This window comes from Marmota monax, unplaced genomic scaffold, assembly GCF_021218885.2.
Source record: "Marmota monax isolate L192 unplaced genomic scaffold, Marmota_monax_Labrador192_F-V1.1 WCK01_AAM20220418_F8-fsc00043, whole genome shotgun sequence".
NCBI classification, from domain to species: domain Eukaryota; kingdom Metazoa; phylum Chordata; class Mammalia; order Rodentia; family Sciuridae; genus Marmota; species Marmota monax.
The window spans coordinates 14,328,084-14,349,415 of NW_026691982.1; the positions used below are offsets into that span (position 1 = coordinate 14,328,084).

Here is a 21,332-nt window from a genome sequence, read left to right on the forward strand (position 1 = left end):
GAGGAAGGAAGAAGTATGTGCTTATTTTTGAAGGGTTAGCCCCAAGGCTTCTTGGGATTCTGCTGAAATGGAATGTTCTGGAATAGGAACACAGCTAACTGTATACCAGGCATGACAGCCCTATGAGATGGGCACTGATGCTTTTGGTTTTACAAAGGGGGAGACTGAGGCACCGAGAGGTTAATTAGTCTGTTTAGGTGCTGCAGTCTAAGGCTTGGAGGTACAATTTCATCCTGGGTCCGTCTGAAACAGAAACCCTCACTCTCTACCACCATGCTCAGCTACTGAGACTGTCACTGAGAACCCCGTGACTCTGCTCTCTCAGTTCCTGTTCACTGTCACATAGTGAGGTGACTGAATGCAGTGGTTGTGTTCTCAAGAGCATGTCTCTCCCCTCCTGAGAGTCCTTCTCGTAGATCTCAACTGTGAGATATCAATTGAGACAAATTGAGAGGTACGGCCAGATGGAAGGGGAAAACAACTTTGATTCACAGTGACCAAGAGAGCCTAGATCTCAGAAAAATCATGATGGAAGCGTGGTTTATTCCTGGCCCTCTGTGTCCACCCCAGCATGCTCATCTTCTCCTGCTTACATGGTCCCAGGACGTCCTATGCCCACTGATAGGCCACCTAATGTCTTAAGTTATTTTCAATCCCAGATGGGCCTTCCTGACTCTTAGTTCCACCATCCTCAGACTTGTCTGTAGAGTGGATGCCTCCAACACTGGAGAGGAGAAGAAACACACCTGGGAGGTCTGGGTTCTACCTTGTGTCATTGCACCTCAAAAGTGATAGTTATTTCAAGATCCTAGTTTTAGGTAAAAAAGAAATCAATCAGGTGTAATGTGAAAATGTCATTGGTTGTAACAGAAATGACCTGTTTCCCAAATATGTGGGCAAGTCTGAAGATCCAGGAAGACATGTCTGGTTTGTCTTGTGATTTAATGTAATGACCAGGACATTGGAGTTCCAGTTCAGGATACATGAATCTCCAGATCATATTAGCTTCTTTTTTAAAAAAAACTTTTTTAGTTGTTGATGGACACAATACCTTTTATTTTATTTATTTATTTTTTATGTGGTGCTGAGGATGAAACCCAGTGCCTCACAAGGGCTAGGCAAGTGCTCTACAAACTGAACTACAACCTCAGCTCCTAGATTATATTAGCTTTTTTAAGATGGTTGTGAATGCACAAAGGAGTGATTGATGGGGTCTTTTTAATGAGATAAAATGCCTCATATTTAGAGTACGTTTGTGTGTACATACATTCTATGAATTTTGTGATTTTCATCATCTACATCATCATTAATTCCAAGTAGAAAAGTAAGAGACTGGAGAGATTGTCCTTTCAGAGTCACCCCTATCAAGCCACGTGGGTGGCAGCTTGCTGGAGTATCTAGAAGGCCAGCTCTCAGAGTGGGAGAAGTCTCTGTCACCATCAGAGACAATTACTATCTGTCTTCAGCTATGGTTCCTGTCTGCAGAAAAGCCTGATGGTCCCCAGTTCTGAAATCCATTTTGCATTCCATGATAAGGATAAGATAAGCAGATGGCAGAGAGCTGGATGTTCTACCAGAGTCTGACTCTGTAGGATGGAGGAGACCTCACTGACATCTCAGCCCAGTGGAAGCAGCTAAGGTTCTGGAACACAGCTTGCACTGAGAATGTCCCTTCTCTTCCTGAGCTCAGCACTATGTGCAGACTTTGGATGTGGAGCTACAGGGACGTTTTTCAAGAACAATTATCACTTCCTTTTTCTTTTCTATTTGGGAACAAAGTTGTTGGTACCATCTGAGTGTGTAGTCTGCATATTGTCCTACAGAGATAAGAAGTATTGCTTGGCATGCCACAGTGAGAGGACGTTCACCTTAGTTGTTTAACAAAAGCAGAAGGTAATGGATAGGCATTAGCACAGTGAGTAGTGCTTATACTTAAGTATAAAGAACAGATATCAGCCGGGCAGGGTGGCACATACCTCTAAACCTAGCAACTTGGGAGATTAAGGCAGGAGGATCACAAATTTAGGCCAGCCTTGGGGACTTAGCAAGTCCCTATCTCAAAATAAAAACTCATTGGTAGAGCTCCTCAGGGTGTAGCTCATGGGTAGAGCACTTGCCTAGCATGCGCAAGGTCCTGGGTTCAATACCTAGTACCATCAAAAAAATTAAAAAGCAGGTTTTAGCTTTCTATCTGCACACCATCAGTATCAACACGTTCTGTTTGTCAGTAATAAGCAAATTATTAGCAGTATCAATTTGGGAAATCTGAAGTAACATGTAACTTGACTCTTCCACCTGATAATATCAGTGAAAAACCTTCTCTCTCCTGACAAGTTGGAGCAGATCATAATCTTTTGGATCCAATTCCCAGTCAAAACTCACTCAGGAATCACTGTTAGCGTCCTTATAAGAAGGGACACGAGAGAGCTCACTGGCACTCTGTATATGAAGAAAACAGAAGTCATGTGAGCACACAGTGAGATGGGGTGTCTGCCAGCCAGAGCCAGCCTCTAAGGAACATGACCATGCTGGCACTCTGATCTCAGACTCCTGGCCTCCAGACCTCTGAGGAAATGAATATCAATTGCTTAAGTCACCCATTCTGTGACTTTTATTTTAATTTTTTATTTGTTAATTTTAGTTATACATGACGTAGTATGTATTTTGACATATCAAACATACATGGAATACAACTTCCCATTTTTGTGATTGTGCATGATGTGGAGTTACACTAGTCATGTATTCATATATGAACCAGGAAAGTTATGTCTGATTCATTCCACTGTCTTTCCTATTCCCATCCACGTCCCTTCCCTTCATTCCCCTTTGTTCAATCCAGTGAACTTCTATTCTTCCCTCTCCCCTGCCCCCAACTTACTGTGAGTTGACCATCCACATGTCAGAGAGAACATTCAGCCTTTAGTTTTTGAGAATTGGCTTATTTCACTTAGCATGATAGTTTCCGGTTCCATCCATTTACTGGCAAATGCCATAATTTTATTCTTCTTTAAGGCTGAGTAATATTCCATTGTGTATGTGTACCACATTTTCTTTATACATTCATCTGATGTAGGACACCTAGGTTGATTCCATAGCTTAGCTATTGAGAGTTGAGCTGCTATAAACACCGATGTGGCTGCCTCACTGTAGTATGCTGATTTTAAGTCCTTTTGGTATATGCCAAGGAGTAGGAAAACTGGGTCAAATGGTGGTTTCATTCCAGGTTTTCTGAGGAATCTCCATATTGCTCTCTGGGGTGGTTGTACCAATCTGTAGTCCCACTAATGATGTATGTGTGTACCTTTTCCCCCACATCCTTACCAACATTTATTACTACTTGTATTCCTGATAATTGCCATTCTGACTGGAGTGAGATGGAATCTCAGTGTAGTTTTAATTTGCGTTTCTCTAATTGCTAGAGATGTTGAACATTTTTTCACATATTTGTTGACTAATTGAGTTTCTTTTTCTATGAAGTGTCTGTTCAATTCCTTGGCCCATTTATTGATTGGGGGTTTTTGTTTTTGGTTTTTTATTTGTATTTTTTTTTAGTTTAATATATATCCTGGAAATTAATACTCTGCCTGGGGTACAGGTGGCAAAGATTTTCTCCCAATTTGTAGGCTCTCTATTCCGTTCTGTGACATTTTGTTACAGTAGCCTAAGCAAATTCAAGACCAGGCAGTTCAGACCTTCACAGAGCACATTGCCCCTCAGCCTCTCCAGAAACACTTCTGGTCACTCTCTTTGTTCCTTTCTGATGCCCTTCCTCAGCTGTGCACTCACCAGGCTTTTTATTAGAGGTTGATTCCTCTCTGTGGAAGGAGGGGTGTGAAAATCACCTCCTTGCCTCACTTTGCGCATCTGGCGGATCTTCCGATTGTGCTGCCCAGGTGTGGTTCAAACACCACAGCTACCAGGGAACAAATGAAATGAAAGTGTCTATTCCAGGGCCCAAGTTCTGGGAAATGTGGGGAGGGCAAGAGATCAGTGCCCATCTCCTCTTCTCTCAGAGTTCAGATGGTGACAAGGAGAAATGGTCATCTGCCTCATTTTCACCAGTATCTATGTTAAATCTTGTGCTTTCATGTAGAATAGAATATTCCAGATTATCAGGGGCTTGGCCATTGTTAGCATCTCATTTTTCTCTTCAGGAAGGTAGATAGCTTTGCTGTGTCAGCACAGTGCCTTTCCTGGTTTTCAGTGAAACCACACAAGGATCGCAGCCTAGAAAAAAATGATAGTCAGAATTGCCTGTGAGCACACAATACACACGATACGGCCACAGAAGCGCGGGGCCCAGCATAATTTCTGGAAGTCACAGTCTCACCCCTGCCAGAGGAGATCACAGCTGATGCACAGGCTTGGCATCTGGACAGCTGCCCCCACCACCGCAGGGGTGGTAGAGACCACAGTGTGTGTTCAGCAAACATGGCTCATTTTATGTCATTCCTGAAAGTAGAAGAGACTCCAGATTGCTTGTTTTAAAACCACCCAGGACCAGTTTTAAACCAGCCCATTTCACCTTAGAAATATAGCATCATATGGCCCCAGAGCAGCAATATGCATTTTCCCTGCCTTACCTTCCCCATACCACACCCTCTGCAGAATGGTGTTAAGAATTGCCCTGTCTTGATATCCAAATAGCCCTTCACATTCTTATCTGCAGGCTCTGCATCAGCAGACTCAAGCAATCCCAGATGAATATTTTTCTTGAGAAAAAAATTTATGTTCATACTGAACATGCACAGACTCCTTTTCTTGTCACTATTTCCTAAAGAATACCCTAGTATAACAACTATTTCTAAAAAGCATTGATATTGTTTAAGTTATTATAAGTTACCTAAAGATGATTGAAAGTCTATAGGAGGATGCATGTAGGTTCTATGCAATTGAAATACCATTTTATGGAAAGGACTTGGTATCCTGGGCATCCTGGACCACCCCTGAAGATACTGAGGGAGGACTCTCATGGCTTAGCCAAGTTATTGGAAAACAAGCAAATACAAACAATACTGCCACTGGATTAGACCAACCGCTTGTTCTCTAAAATTAGATAAATCTGCTAAAGAGAAAAATGGAAAATTTAAATGACCACAAGTTACGAAAGGAAAATCAGTTAAGAATTTGAGGAACAGCCTGGTGTAGTGACACACACCTGTAATCCCAGTGACTCAAGAAGTTGAGGCAAGAGGAACACAAGTTGGAGGTCAGCCTTAGCAAAACTTAACAAGACCCTCCAGCTCAGTGGTAGAGTTCCCCTGTACCCACAATCCCCTAGTACCACACACACAACAAAAAAAGAAAAGAAAAAATGAGGTATTTTCTCACCTTTCTCTCTGACAAGCTGGTAAGTAGGCAAATTATAGTAATAGCAGTCTGCCTCTTCACACCCTGTTTGGGAAATGTTTTCTCACCAACCTAGTGAATACACAAGAGTCTAAACATTACCACTGAATTGAAAACAAAAGTGCACCCCATATTATATTCCTGGGAGGAGTAGGGTCCTTGGTTCACCACAGGGTTTTCTTCCAGAAGCTAATAACTGTCTTGGGCTGGCCTGCCACACAGTGGAGAGCAGCCCCCCTGCCCTGGGGGCTTCCTCTTAGGTAGCCCATGGGACGGTGGTAATGTTTCTCAGTGTAGTTTGCACACATGCATGATATCATTACCCCAGTGAACCACAAGAGTGGCTAAAGTAAAAAAGATGGCAGTACTGGACGTTGGCAAGGACTTGGAGCAACTGGAGTGCTCACACGTTTGCTTTGTTCAGTCAGCCACTTTGAGGAACTCTCTGGCTGTTTCTTAAAAAAATGAATCTTACACTTTCCATATGACAAAGCAGTCCCATTCCCAGGTGTTTACCTAAAAGAAATGGAAACATATGTCCACAAAAGAAGACTTGTACAAACATGTGCATAGCAGCCTTGTTCTCAATAATAGGCCCAAACTGGAAACAACCCAAATGTCCGTCAACAGGAGACTGAATAAACAAATTGTGGTATGTTCACACAATGGAATACTATCCAAAATTTAAAAAGAATGAATTACAGATCCATGCAACCAAATGGATCAATCCCAAAGGCATTATGCTGAGTGAAAAAAGCCAGGTTCAAAAGAATTCATACTCTGTCATTCTAATTAACTGAAGTTCTAGCCAAACTTAGCTGCAGTGGCAGGAATCAGAACCAGTGATTGCCTCGTGAGGGTGGAGAGGACTCACTGGGGTAACGGAAATGTCCTATATCTTATTATGGGCAATTGTTACCCAATTGTAGACAATTGTCGAAAGTCTTCAGGCTAAATATTTAAGATTTGTGCATTTTAGTGTGTTTAAATTATAACCCTCAAAAAGCATTGCCTAGCAGGGTAGATATGATTGTCCCAAGCTTAGGGGAAGCCTGGGGATTTGGCTTGGTACCAGAGCACTTGCCTAGCCTGCTGCAGGCCCTGGGTTCTATCTCCAGCACCACACACAAAAAAATAGGGGATGCTTTTGAGAAACACTTATCACGTTATATCAAGGAATCACCCCTAACTTCAGAGGTTTCCCAATAGTAAGGTTCACTGATAAACTTCCTTATGCTGAAGTTAACAAAAAAAAAATTAGTAAAGCCCCCAATGTCAAAAGGAGTGTACTTGTTATATCTTTGTTCATATGCTGCTTCGTTTGTAGCAATGATATGGTTAGATGGACATTTAATCTCTCCCCCCTTCAGTCACAGGTAATGGTGAGGCCACATTGGCAGATTTTTATGCCTGAAGCTATGGGTTCAAATTTCCTTTGTGCAGGTGTGCTCTGACATGCCAGTGCAGTCTCCTCAGGATCAGGCATGGGGGTAGTTTTTGAGAGGTTGTAGATATAAAGATACTTATGGGATTGAGGGGCTGCTTGAAAATTCATCTGCATTCACGCAGGGCTTCGGAATCCTCTTCGGAGAATGTTGCCAAACATTGAACTGAGAGGTCTTTCCCCCTTTGCAGTAAATCTAAGCTTAAAATTGGCACCAGGCAATAGGCAGTGAGTAAGGGGGAGAGTGGGTGTAAATGATTACAGGAAATGAAGAACTAGATTTCAGCCTGGGATTGCTTCCTCCCTCCTCCCTCCACATTAGCATGGTTGGTAACTGAGTACTCTTTCTGATCATGGTATTCTCTTTCTTGCTGCATCCAAAAGTTAACACTCAGCTGTCCTTCCTTCCATGTGTGCTGAGAATTTGCATTCTCAGCAGAGGACAGTGTGCAAGGCACACGCACTTCAGAGCCAAGCCTTTCAAGGGACCTACAAGTTCCACTCCTGTGGACCGTTGCACAGCCATCCTGAGCAAATAGACTCATAGGGTACATTGCTACCCTTCCCAAAACAGCTCATAGTAAAAGGAGAAGAGGATTTACTCAGCTTTTGACATGCACATTCATAGAAAGCAAGGTTTTTAGAAAGCCAAACCTCAAAAACAAAACTGAAGCATTTTTGACCTTTGAATGGAAAAGAATTTTAGGAGGGAAAGGTGAGAGAGAGGGGAGGAGTATTCTTACAAATCCGGTTATTCTTAGGGTTCAGTCTTAATTTATTATTGTTTTTGTTGCTGAATAAGGATGGGTTGGAATTTTTTTCCTCCTTTTGTGCTTTAGTAACATCATAAGTTTTCCCAGTTTCCTTTTACCTAAAATTTAAGGTTAGTGCAGGAGGTATTAAATGGAAGTTAAATGGCTACCAGGAGTACTGTGCTCTCTTTAAATTTAGACGCATTCTCTTCTCTCTTTTCTGGAGATACAGATGCAGGGAGGGGAGAGGGAAGTTCGTCCTTCCTCCCACTTAGGGGTGTGATTAGGGTCCAAGGACAGAGAGGCCTCAGTTTGGAACTGGATGACTCTACTCTCTGGTGGCAGTGCTTGAGGGAAACTGTAGACAGTGTTTTGTTTTTGTTTTTATTTCTGTAAAATGGGGCCTCTGGAGCATTGAGTGCAGTGCTTACCAGAAGTCTTGCCACATCATGATAATTCAGTGAATCTTAGTCTCCTTCTTCTTGTAGGCAAACTGTTGCCTTTTCTGTCTTTATCACATCTTTTCAAATTCACAACCTGACCTAGCTCCAGTCATTCTAGCCTCTTTTATAAAGTCTCTTCTAAGCTGCACCACCTTCATGGTCATGGCTGGTCCAGCAGTACTGTGGATAGGTATGTCTATGAATCCCTGATGCCCAGGTTTGTGGTTGTCCCTGGTTTATGCCCCTGTCTAATCCAAGGCAGAGCTGCCCAGTTGATTGGCTTTGACATCAGACAAGACTCCAGTCTTGCATCTGGCTCTCACCAGCCTGGATCCTAATTTATTAAGTAATCCCACCCACCTTGAACCTCACTTCCTTATAACTTACTTTGTGGGTCCCACACATTTGGCGCCTAACTGGTTAGCAGCTGCTGGTTGAGTCATCTTAACTGAAGGTGCATTCTTCCCATTGGGACTGTTAGCACATCATAAGGATGTTTTTTAAAACCTCACTTAATAGCATTGAGGGGAGGGGGTATAGGGGCCATCTGTCACCTAGCCCAGCTCAATAAACATTTTAAAGCTGTGGCCTTAGGAGGGTTTTAGGACTCCAAATCTCAATTTGTGAAAAATCAGGTCAGAAACCTTCCTGAGACACACCTTTAGATTAGTTATGTACACAATATATTCATAGCTCCTTGTTTTAAAAACTAACAACAGGAACCAAGGCATGATGATGCATGCCTGTAATCCAAGCTACTCAGGAAGCTGAGGCAAGAGGATGGCAAGTTTGAGGCCCACCTTGGAACCTTAGTGAGACCTGGCCTCAAAATAAAAAATAAAAAGGGCTAAAATGTAGTTCAGTGGTAGGGCACTTGCCCAGCAAGCAAAAGACCCTGGGTTCTATCTCCATCATCTCGACTCATCCCCAAAGAGAACAACAATACTTTCAAATCTCCATTTAACTTTTGTTAGTTTGGGATGGGGTCTTCATGTTTCCAATAGGGGATTTTTTTTTTAAGTTCATTTTCCTTTTTTTCCTTACCAACTGAAGTTCCCTGGGTTTCAGAATCTATTTTAAATAATACTTTATTATTGTGAAATGACTGTATTCTTTGAGAAATATACCTAGCAGATGACCCTGCACATATCCTCACAAGTAGAACTTGCACAGATTCCCCTTCCATGGGCTAGCCACCAGCTTGGGCATCTGTTGTGAGCACCAGTACCCAAGTCCCACCAGGCTCCAGAGATGCTGTCTTCCAGTGGGAGACTATCCCATTCCTTCCTTGCAGTTTTCTTGGTTGTAGGGGAGGTGAATAAATAAGTAAAACTTATTTTCTATAAAAGAAACAGGAAGTGGAGACACAAAGTGATACGAGAATACAAATCACTAATGATGTCACCCAGACACTTGTTAGATTTACCATTCTGTTTCTCCAGAATATGTAAGCATGCAGCTACTCTCAAATCCATCAAGGGTGGGCCACCCCACTGTTTTTGAAGTCCCAGAATTATTTGTTTTTAAAGGCAAGAACATGCCAGAAGAGGACTGTAAAAATGATGGCATACACCAATGTGTTTTGACATATGTGTCATGCCTAACACTTAACTCAAAGATGCACTGACGTGGGTATAATGGGTGGAGACAGAGCGGATTTCTCCCCCTGTCTTCATCAGACTAGAGTCTTTAAATATACTGACAATAATTGACAAGGGAAAGATTCACAGGAGGGAAAAAAAAAAAACACATGTTTATTTATGGGCACAGGACATCACAGGAGGGCAAGTACCAAATAAGTCAATGAGGTCTAGAAGCTCATATACCCTGTTCATAGGGGAGAGGAAGTGGGGGAGGTGGGCAGTTTTTAAGAAAGAGGGGGACAGAATGAGGCCAAAGGGGCAAATTCCTCTTGGCTGTGGGTGTGGTATCTGATTTTCCATCACTTCCTCCATGCTATGAGTTTAATCGTCTTCTGTTAATGACATTTCAGTAAGATGACTGAAAGCAATTATGCTCCTCCTAGGTGGATCTGTTCTTGGATAAGGGAACTTCAGAAAAAGAGAAAAGAAATATAATGTGACATCTCTATGTCTTATATATGTCTCTTTAGTGGCTTCACGAAAGGGCATTGTATGTAGGTACCATAAAATGTTTAATAAATCCTCTCCTTAGATATTTATTTCTTATTTCTTTGCTAGTATAACACTCTTAGAAATATTCTTGTCTTACTGCTTATTCATACATTTTATTCCTTTCTTAGGATGAGATGAGAGTTCTAATTCATATGGCAAAGATGTTCTCACATATTTTTAAGGTTTTAAATTTTTCTTTCAAAAACTGGTGTTCTCATTTTTAGAAAAGGAAAGCAAGTCTTCCCATGCCAGAGTTGGAATTGGGCTCTTTTACCCCAAACATTACTGCTTCTGAGCTGAATTGTCTTAAATGCCAAGAAATACCAGCCCAGTAACATATGGAGCTCAGAGGCAAAGAGCTGTGGTTAGGTATGGATTGGCCAGAAAGGCAAGCATGGGTATTCAGGGTTAAAGGTGGGGTTGCTCTGAGGGCACAGGGGTGGGGAGACCCACAGGGCACATGGAGCTACAGGATCTATAGCTTGTGTAGCTGTCTGTTTGGAGCAGAAAATGGAAATCAATGAGTGAGTTCATTCTCGGATGCCAGGCTGGGGCCAGAGTGAATCCAGCCTTCATTGTATAGCCTAGACAGAGCTGTCTTCCAAGCCCAGTGCCTGCAAGGGTCCCCAAGGTCACTCATTCTTGGCCTCTCCATTCTCACTTCCTCTATAAGCTTTGCCCCACTATGCAACAGTTTCTAACAAAACTCATTGGATGAAGTGATGGAGGTCTCCAGAAAAGAAAACTTATGGAGCATGAACTCATAGTAACTCTGGGTCCTTCCTCCTGCCCTGCTGAGCCAGCCTTCCAGTTGCCTACCGGCTCCATGCTTCCATTCTTGGCTCACCCAAAACCAAAATTTAAGAATCTGTACTCTCCAGCCCCCCGCCCCCCACCCATTTGCAAGCAAGCTCCTCTCTCCCTCTGCTTCTGTCCAGAGTTTCTCACCTAACACTGAACTTAGCCCTGCAGCCCTGTCCCACAAAACCCTCTTTCCCCATTACCTCCCAGACCATCCCGGGCTCAGCCTGCCAGGAGCGAGGAGGTCCCATAGAAAGCTACTCTTCCCCATCTGTTGAATCCTGTTTATCTTTCCAGCGCATACCACATTCTGTCATCTTTAAGAAGTCTACCCAGAAACCACATAGGATATCTTTGTGGTACTTACCAAACTCTATGATGTTAACTTCCTGGATGCCAACCAATGAATCGGAGCCTATGAATTCTCCTCTTCTATTTGGGAAGAAATCATGAGGCCTTGCACCCCCGAGTGTCTGTGACTTGGGCACTGGTCTGTGAATGAATGAGCAGGGAAAAAAAGTGAGCTGATAGGCAAATGAGTGAGAGGAGACTAGTGAAGCAGAGTTTATTCCAAAGGAGCCTGTTGGCTCCAAGATTTCCCTCAAAGAAGGATCTAGACATCATTCTGCTCAGAAGGGGACTTGAAGCTCCTTATCAAGTAGAGAACAACACAGGTCCAACTAAAAGAAGAGAGGTGAAAACCCATGGAGATCCAGAGGGAAGACATCCTCTTCTGACCCTTTAACAGCCTTCCTGGGTTTTTGTCTTACCTTTCACAGGCTTTAATACTTCCTATTGGTGTTTTTGTGTTGCCGGAGGTTTTTATGTTGACTGAATTACATCTCACTGTTTTTGAAAGAAAACCTGTTAACATATGTGTGATCTGTTTCTTGTAGGCAACTATGGTCCTGAGTTCTGCATACTTCTGGTTGGGATTAATTCTGGTTCCTACTGCATGTTTGCTCGAAGATGTGGCATGGAGAGCGTAAGTAGAAAATGAAGTTGTAGACCTAAGTCTGGCTCACCTGTCCTTAACAGCATCTCTCACATGAGCCCTGTCACAGGATATTAAGGGCAATAGGAATTCTGAATAATAGATTTCCTGCCACCGCTCAGAGAAAAGGGTGGTGGTGGTATTTTTGTTTTTGTTTTTGTTTTTAACTTGTGCTTCATCTTAAAATGAAAATTTAGAGACTCAAAGGAATCCCCAGAGAGTCTGTGTGAAGGTCAATAGAGATCTTTCCTTGTACTTGATCCTAAGGAAGAGTTTCTAAATACAAATTCATTTCATCAAGTTAAAGAAGACAGAGCTGCTCTTGGGTCTTCCAAGCCCAGTGCCTGCAAGGGTCCCCAAGGTTTCTCTTTCTTGGCGTCTCTGTTCTCACTTCCTCTGTAAGCCTTATCCTGTTCCTCCCACACTCAAACTTTTTTCTGTTTATATCTTAAACTCGTTGCTAAGTGATCACAAATATGGTCTGCCTTTAAATCCCCATGCTTAAAGGAAAATTGTGTAAATGTAAGTCATGGCAAATGAGAAAGATGAAGTTGTCTTCATTTTTCCAAACAATTTACAGTAAGAATCCTTCCAAAAAAATTCTTCTAGGGACTTAAAATCAAATCACAAAAGTAAAATTATAAAGTAGGTTAAATAGGAAATAATTCAGGCTCAATTTTTGTTTCTATACTTTAAAATACATTGTTTCCAATTTTTAAAAAAAGTTCTCATGACATTGTTAAGCACTCTCCCCACCAAAGGAGGTTCCAGTGGAAGCTGGGAGCACGCCGTTTCCAATTAAAAAAAAAAAAATTCTCACTGTATGTCTTGTGTACAGTGTAGAAGAAGCAACTCAGTCCCAAGATAACATAAATTTTAATTTCATCCAGGAACGAAAGAGATCTTACTCCAAATAAGATGATACTGATTTTGGTGTGAGTGAGCCCAGTGCCTCCTACAAACAGTTGCCAGCATCCCTGAAAATTGAAACTCCTACCTTGGCTTTCCTTTGGGCAAAGCATAATTATTTTGGAGCCCTGAGGTAGAGAATCGAGACTTTAATCCAAACGGTCCAGGAAAAGACATCAGATTGCATTTTTATACTCCTGTTCCTCCCACACTCAACGAGAATTATTCTTGCCTGACAGTTAAGGATGTCTTTTGAAAAAGTCTTCTTTTTGGCATTATCTTGACAACCCAGGATACCTAATGCAACGAGAGAAGGGTATAGGAATTTTATAGCACCTAGTTTGTTTTTATTTTCTTTTGCTTATTAAGTTTTCCAACTGTTAGTAAAAATTAAATAATTCTAACTTCCTAAATGTTTTGACTTACCCCTACTTTCATGTTAGATGTTAAAACTGTGTTCTGTAAATATCAGAATCAAAATTTTTGAAAATGAAATGTGGATTATGAGCAGAAAAGATACTTTCTTAATCTAAAAAAAATAAGAAAATATTAGTTCTACTACTTGTTTTTTTTAACAGTAAATATGTAACTTTATTGAAGGAAAATCTTAAACTGCTTAAGACCATACTATCATGGTTTTTTTGATCTTCAATTAGTACTGTGTTTTCTAATACACCCTGCTTCTGATGCCAAAGATAAGGACAATTTATGATTAGAATGGAGATACGCAGGTAAAGAAAACTCCAATTTCGCATCCTACTATTCTTCTCAATCCACAGAGTACTTCTTGCTAATATCTACAGTATATAGTTGTAGTTGGAAATTTAACCTTGGCATAAACTCTGCCTATGTCTCTACTATCTAATATGGTAGTCATTAGCCACATGTGGCTACATAAATTTAAATTAATCAAAATTAAATTTTTGTTTTTTGAGGAGTATGCCCAGTAGTGGCACACAGTATGTTTATTCCCTAGCTGAATTTGCCCAATGTTGTAAGAGCGTCCATTTTAGATAAATACAGCATGGCAGCATGGCCTTAGCTACATCAGATGGTTTTTTCAATGTGAAGTGATTGAGAATTAATAACATGCCCATAAATTAGTCTCAGACTGTCTTATTTCTGCTATCTTAAAGTTGAGAATGTGTTTTTTGCGGTACTGGAGATTCATCCGAAGGGCCTTGTGCATGCTGGGTGAAGTACTCTACTATTGAGCTATGTCCCCAATCCAGCTATCCTAAATTAATGTTGTGAGAACTTTTTTTTTTTAATTACTACTTTTGCCAAATGAGACTTTAGCAAAAGAATCTTTCTTCCACTCAAAGAGAGTATTTGTAGATTAAAACGTCTACATGCCTCCCTATCTGTTCTCTGGATCCTTTCCAGTGCATTCCAATTCCCCCCAACAGGACTTGTTTGGGGTTGTGTTTGTAGTACCCAGCACTATAAAATTAGCACTATTTACATTTTAACAATGATAAGCCAAATGACACTGCTTCCAGCTCCACCATATGGAAAGAGTAAAGTGTCATTTCCTTTCCAAGGAGTTTGCCAGCTGGGTTTGAAGCAGGGACCAAGGCCCCGCAAAGGAGGTTCCAGTGGAAGCTGAGAGCAAGCATGGAAGGTTGGCCTTACAGGCTTATGTCCAGTCCTAGCATTGACCCAAATACAACTTTTCCCAGGAGTGACAGCTCAGATTCTGGCTGAGCCAGAAAGGGCCCTACATACTTCCTGAAATGTGTTTTTATCTCATTTTATTTGGGAAAATAGTCTTCTGGGGGCACTTGTCCAAAAAAATATTCCCAATTTGTATTTCTATTTAATGTCTAAACTACAGTTATCCCATCACCAAAAACAAGAATTTTGAGAATATATTTGGGCATTGTCCCTCTGATCATGAGGCCTGTATTATATCTCATACTCCAACTCTGAAATATTCGTGCAAGCAAATTAATTTGGAGGCTCATCCATCCCAAGGGGAGAAATCATATTATGAATGCTCACCTCTGGGGAGGCCATAGTGCTTACCTATGAACTGCACCTTTAAAAAACCTGTTCTGTTTTTATAGGATTTGTTCTCCCCTACCCCTTCCTACACACACAATGAAAAGGTTAATCCTGGTTGTCCACAAGCACCCATCAATTGGTTTCGTTTGTCAGATATTTATTGCTGTGATGCACCTTGAACCTCCAAAGAGTTTTAAATTAGTGAACATGAATTAATGAGCAGCTGGGTTCAAACCCACCCATGTGCTTCAACTCCCAGCTCTGCAGAACTTGGGTAATGGCTGGGCATGGCAATGGTAGGGATCTTCAGACAATACTGCTGGGTGTTCCAGTCTTGCCTTGGAATATTGAAAGAATTATTTCTTTGGTCTTGAATTTTGTGGCAATGCTTGTCCACTCTTGTTCTTTTCTCTCTCCTTCCTTCCTCCCTCCCTCCCTCCCTCCCTTCCTTCCTTCCTTCCTTTCTTTTGAGATGAGGTCTCTCTTTGTGGCCCAGGCTGGCCCCAAACTCCTGGGCTCCAGCAATCCTACTGCCTCAGCCTCCAGAGTTCCTGGGGTTACAGGTGCGCACCATTTCACCTGGCGGGTTATGTTCTCTTTTGAAAGGGCTTTAAAATTCCAGCAAATGGCTGCTGCCTTATTCAAATAGACTTCTGTGAGCACCTAAGAAAGTGAGCGAGTTGCGCCATCTTTCCACATTTTCCCCCTCTCTTTGCCCAGTCTCTCACTTCCAATTCAGGACCTGGACTGTTAAGAAGAGAGAAACGGAATGAGGTAATTCAGTCATTTTTTTTTCCATGAAGTCTGTCAACTTTCTGGATGAAGATCCATTATTAGACTATCTTTAGTCAGATTTGGATTGTCATAAAATGCTGGCCCTATTATTCTGTTCACTAGAATTTTTATGAAGGACCAAACCAGCCTATCTTTTATTAAATAATTGGTTGATCACATGTGATATATGGCTAATGAGCAGTCCTATTAGAAGCATGAAGTGTAAATTGCCCAAAACTATTTTAACACCCTTTAGCTTACACTCTTCCAAATGTTTACCTATGACAGCATGCTTAGATAAGCTGCCACATACAGATTCTCATCTAGGAGAAATTTGTCAGTTTTGCTTTATAAAAATAATACAAGTTCAAGACCACTGAGCAGAGAGGAACCAGTTTCCTTTTCTTGAACTATATCTCCTGCCTTTTACCAGGCATCACACAATACATTCCCCAATTCCAGAATGACTTCATTTCCTTCTTATAATCCCAGATAGGCAGTTAAATGGCAATAAAAGGTAATAAGCAATATATATATATAAATGGGCCTTGATTTTTTTAACATTCTAACTAAACTAGTTTCTCTTGAAGTACATTGTATTTCCATTTTCATCTACAGTTAGAATTTAACATTTCCTTCAGACTTGCTGTCTTTACACACAAAAAGAGAACAGAAAAACATTTCACAAAGATGAAAAGTTCAAGATCCTAAACCAAGCTATTTCTTTTAAGAGATACCCTTAGCTGTATCTGAAAGCTCAAAGGGACTCCCTGTCAGTAACCAGTCACCCTCACTCTGACCCTTCTGTGGTCTCTGGCGTCTTGAGTGGGGTGACAAACAGCAAGCCTTGGGACACTGGGGATAAGCCCTTTACAGATAATTGGGCTTATTCTCTGTCAAAGCTGCAATCCAGAACCTGGCTTACAATGAAACCTAAATTACACACCAGTGGCTAATACTTAGAAGTCTGCCTTAATAACCCGTAATTGAAATTTTTGTCTATTCATGTAGACTTTGACAATGAAGATTTCAGACTCATTTTTCTAATTCAACCTTATTAGGAAAAGGTGCTCCAGAAAATGGTTTCAAATTGCTAGCATCCTTCTTATCCAGGTGTTTACCTGCACAAAGAATAGCCTGATCATTCCCAGCATTGCAATACTGTGTTCCCAAATAGCAGTAGCATTTCCAGGCCAGCTCACAGGAGCCAGCCTAGTGGGTATATTATCAAATTACTGAGAGACACTTTTATACAGATGGTCCTGAAGTTAACAGTGGGGGCTGATCTAGAGGTTGACAGTCCTGTGCAGGAGGAAGATAGGATGATGGAGTGAGGATGGTCCTGAAAAAAGTGAGAACACATATTCATTCTTCAGGACTAGCCAGACATGAGTTCTGGAACCTATATATGTGGGATGACTCTGAATGGGGTGGGGACTCTGATAATAAGCTGCTCAGTTGGCTTGTTATCAATATAATCCCATAAGCCCAGGAGATAAAAGGTAAAGTTTGGGACCCAGCTATTCAGTAATATTGAACAGTACACATTTTAACATCCTTTGCAACTATCTCCTTTCCTGCAAGATGTTGGCTGTTTTCTCATTTATTGCTTAAATTAAAATTCCACAGAGTCTGCTTTGAACTGTGGTATTTTATCAATCCCGAGTCTTGGGACACTGTTTAAAGTAATTAAGGTATTATGTGTTAAAACCTGTGTGGTTTTTCTCTTGTTTACTTTGTGGGAAAGGATGACAGACGCATATACAGTGTCTTGGTGCTAATACACCATTATAGATTAACATGGAGTGTTAGATGACTCGGCCTTATCTTAACAGGCTTTCTGTCCTTGAAGGCAGAAGTCAGGCAGCAGGAGAATGTGGTTCTGCAGAAATAGCCCATATGGTCAGAATGTTCCCAGATCATGGTTTTCACTTCTGTACAGATGTGCTCAGTTGTTCTTTTTATATCTTGGAGTTCTCACCTTTATTTATATTGAAAAGAAACTAATGCAGCACTTTCTCTGGAAAGTATTGCTAATATATGAGGCCTTTCATTTTACCATGTTCCTTTTCCCTCATCTAGTCTACACCTTGTGAAATATCTTTTTTTTTCCCCCATCTATATCATTTCCAACCAGTAGCTCAATTTTAGCTTTGTTTAGGCTCAATTGTTTAAAAATTTCAGGGCACAGATGCAAGATTTATTTAACAAGGAAATAAAAGATAGTACTCTGGTATCATAAACCCCATTACTGCTATGACAGTGGCCCTTCTCACACTAAACAAGGAGGAGGCACTGCTAACCCCTGGGCTCTCTGATGGCTGTTGGGTAAGGATCAAGGAACCACAGGAAGAAGACTTAGAACATCTTCTGGAGTTTCTGCCTCGTCCAGAGGGCATCCAGGAGTGGTGGGCAGGAGGTGACCAGTCTTCCCAGATGTGTCAAGTTGACAGGCCATATTCTTCGTTTCTTTTCCTCCTGATACAGGGCCAAGCATACCTACAAAAAGACGTTGCTGGAGGAGGTACAGGAGCTGGAAACCAAGACCAGAGTGATGGGGAAAGCAATGCTACGGGACAGTAATGGAAAGAGGTGGGTAGTTCCATCGGATTATGTAAAGGACATAGCGCTTTTGGCCCTCCTCCCTAGTCTCCTTCCTGTGTTTCTTCATCTCTGTTTCTGATGAGAGCAGCGTGCTCAGATTTAAGCTTTTGGGTTACTGTCTAAGAACGTCATCACAGTGAAATTTAGATTGTACCCTCTGACTTATCTGGCCCAGTCCCACTTATACGACTGGGGGTTTTATTGAGTTTGGACACTGTATTAGTCAGCTTTTTGTTGCTGTGATTAAAATACCCAACAACAGCTTAGAGGAGAAAATGTATATTTTGACTCATTGTGTCACAGTTCTCAGTCCACGGTCAACCATTGCTCTGTGTCTGAGGTGAAGCAGACCATCATGGCAAAAGCGTGGAGGGAAGCCACTCAGTTCATGGTAACCAGGAAGCAGAGAAAGAGACTGAGGCACTGGGGCCAAAGACACACTCCCAGGGACCTACTTTCTTCTCCCACACCCCACCTGCCTTTAGTTACCACCCACTTAGGCCATTTGAACCAGGATGGACTCATAGTTTCAGTTCTCATTATCTAATCATTGTACCGCCCACATTAGCATAGGAGCTTTTGGGGGACACCTTAAATTCAAATTAAAACCGGCATGAACAAAAAAAACTACATTCAGAGAATTGACATTGAAGCATGCTATTTCAAGGTGGAAGAGTGCATGTTTAGCAGTCTTACCAAAGAGGATCTTAAAGTCAGGCTTTTAATTTCAGACCCAACCATTGTACCCAAGATTGAGCATCTGTCATGAAGTTGTGTATGCTGAATAAAGCATATTTTTACTTAATTGTGTAAGTCTGTTACAGACTACTTCAGTTGTACCTGGGGTTGGGGGTTGTTTTGATGAATTACTATTTTCTATTGAGTTGAAAAAGTTCCTGGGAACTATGACACAGAAGCTGCTGCTGGCTGTCCTTGCCTTTTGGAGGATCAGCCTGCTCTTTCCAGCACTTAGCAGTATGCTGTGTGAGTAGTATTTATTTCATCATATAGACTAAAATGTTGTTAATTGCATTTGTTTGAAAGCTGTATTACCGAAGCAGATTTCCTTGGGACTAGGAACATCTGAGTACTAGAAAGCCAATGCTATCTTGGGTATATGAAATGTCTAGAAAATTCTGTACCATTTTTCCTTTTAATTGCTTAAAAAGAAGTCTGTAGCTGTTAATGAAACAAAGATCTAGAAGATTAATAAATCTAGAGATTCCTGCTTTGTTTTGTTTTATATTGTACTTATTTGGATATTGTACTATCTTTTTAAAGAAATTAAGGCAAAGCAGATTTTTTTTAAAAGAAGGAGAACAAATATTTTGAGAAGTTTTTAGGAATATTATTTCAAATAACTAGATGTTTTAGGAAAGAGATTTTAGAGGATATAGTTGAAGTTGTGGTTTGGGGTTTTATTTAAGGCTTGTTTTCTAATAAGTGAGTACTTTAACCATTCATTGTGTGGTAGTCATGCTAATTACCATAAAAAATTACTAGACACCAAGACAAAAATTACTGTTTTCGATAAATTTAAAACTGTGAATATGTGGAGGCTGAGTTCACAGGGGGCTGAGTTTACAGCAAGCAGGTCTGCATGTAGCCACTGCGCAGTACAGCACCAGACTAAGGCATAGGCAGGGTGCTTTATCTGTCAGACAGTGGAGGCAGGAACGTGGTGCCTACCAGATTTTCAGGAACTTGCAGCATTCTTTTGAGACCTGAAAAAAAAAATTCCATTTGTAGGTTTCAAAGTTGAGCTAGGGAACCACAGCAAATTGAAATTGGAAAATGTTTAAAAGCTCTGTAAAATGTCTACCTGTCTCAATACCTGTTAAAAACTTAATAAGCACAATAAGTTTTATCATATTTGGAAGCAGTCTACAGGCCTTCTTGCACCTCGTGAATTCTTAAGCATAATAGGATTGCTAAACAAACATAAGTAATTTAATTTTTTTGTTTTTGTTTTGGTTTTGGTACTGGGTTTGGAACCCAGGGTTGCTTCACCACTGAGCCATATCCGCAGCCCTTTTTTTTTTTTATTTTGAGACAGGGTATCACTAAGTTGCCCAGGCTGGTCTTGAATTTGTGATCTGCCTGCCTCAGCCTCCCAAATAGCTCATATTACAGGTGCAAGCATCACTGCACCTGGCTCAGGCATAAGTAATTTCTAAGTAAACTGGGAATTTCAAAGCAAAATTCTAAACTCTAAATCCTAAACTACATTTTGCAGGAAAGCATTGCCTATAATGCGGTAAGAGAATGTGCTTTCACAAGCTTGCTGTGATATGTTGCAGGGCTTTTGGAGTTCTGGACCTGGGGTCAATAATGAGGACATTCAGAAGAGTCAGCAACAGGCCATCTGCCTGGTGTTACCAAGAAAGAATTCATGTTGGAGATGGGATGGCCAGCAAGGCTTTGAGGAAGTGAAGGAATGAGTAGAGAGCAGCAATCAGAGTATATTTCAGCTAGAGAGGCATGCATGCAGAGGCACAAGCAAGACTGTGCAGAAACAAACCAACTCAGTTTAGAGGGAGATTTCTCAGTGATCTGGAGACGGCATTTGAATTCTGAGTCGCTTAGCTGTGTGACCTTGAGCAAGATGGTCATATGATGAGAATACTTTGGGTGGGTTGCCTAAGGCTTATGAAATAGTACACAACAACACAGCAGGCTGCCTGAGCCCTCACGGGGATGCAGCATGGCAGCTGTGAGTATCCAGTTTGGCCAGAGAGTGGTGATATTGAAGGGAATCCTGCCTGGGCTGTCAATCCTAAAAGAGAACATGAGCCCCATCTTTGCTTGTTGATATAAAGAAAGTAATTATTTTGTATGTGTAGTGGTGCTGGCAGATCACACCAAAGGCCTCACAATTGCTGGGCAAGCTACATTCCCAGCCCTCAAAACTTTTTTTTTTTTTTTTTACCCCTAGAATGTGGATTTATAACTTTATTTTTTCTGGTGCTTTAGTTTGTTTTTTTTTAATTGGTTCATTATAATTATACACAATGGTGGGATTCGCTGTTACATATTTGTATATACATGCAGTATAACAATTTGGTCAATATCCTTCCCTAGTGTTTACCCTTTCCCTCCCCTCCTCTCTCTCCCTGGTTC

At 41.2% G+C, this 21,332-nt stretch overlaps 1 protein-coding gene across 2 annotated transcripts in view; it reads left to right on the forward strand.

Moving 5' to 3' along the window:
* Positions 1 to 21,332, forward strand: part of Atp8a2 (ATPase phospholipid transporting 8A2) — a 638,978-nt gene that overhangs the window by 575,146 nt on the left and 42,500 nt on the right. For both annotated transcript variants that reach the window (XM_058580786.1, XM_046448077.2), the window contains exons 34-35: positions 11,821 to 11,909; positions 18,096 to 18,200. In XM_058580786.1, the coding sequence (XP_058436769.1) occupies positions 11,821 to 11,909; positions 18,096 to 18,200 (194 nt within the window). The remainder of the gene's footprint in view (positions 1 to 11,820; positions 11,910 to 18,095; positions 18,201 to 21,332) is intronic.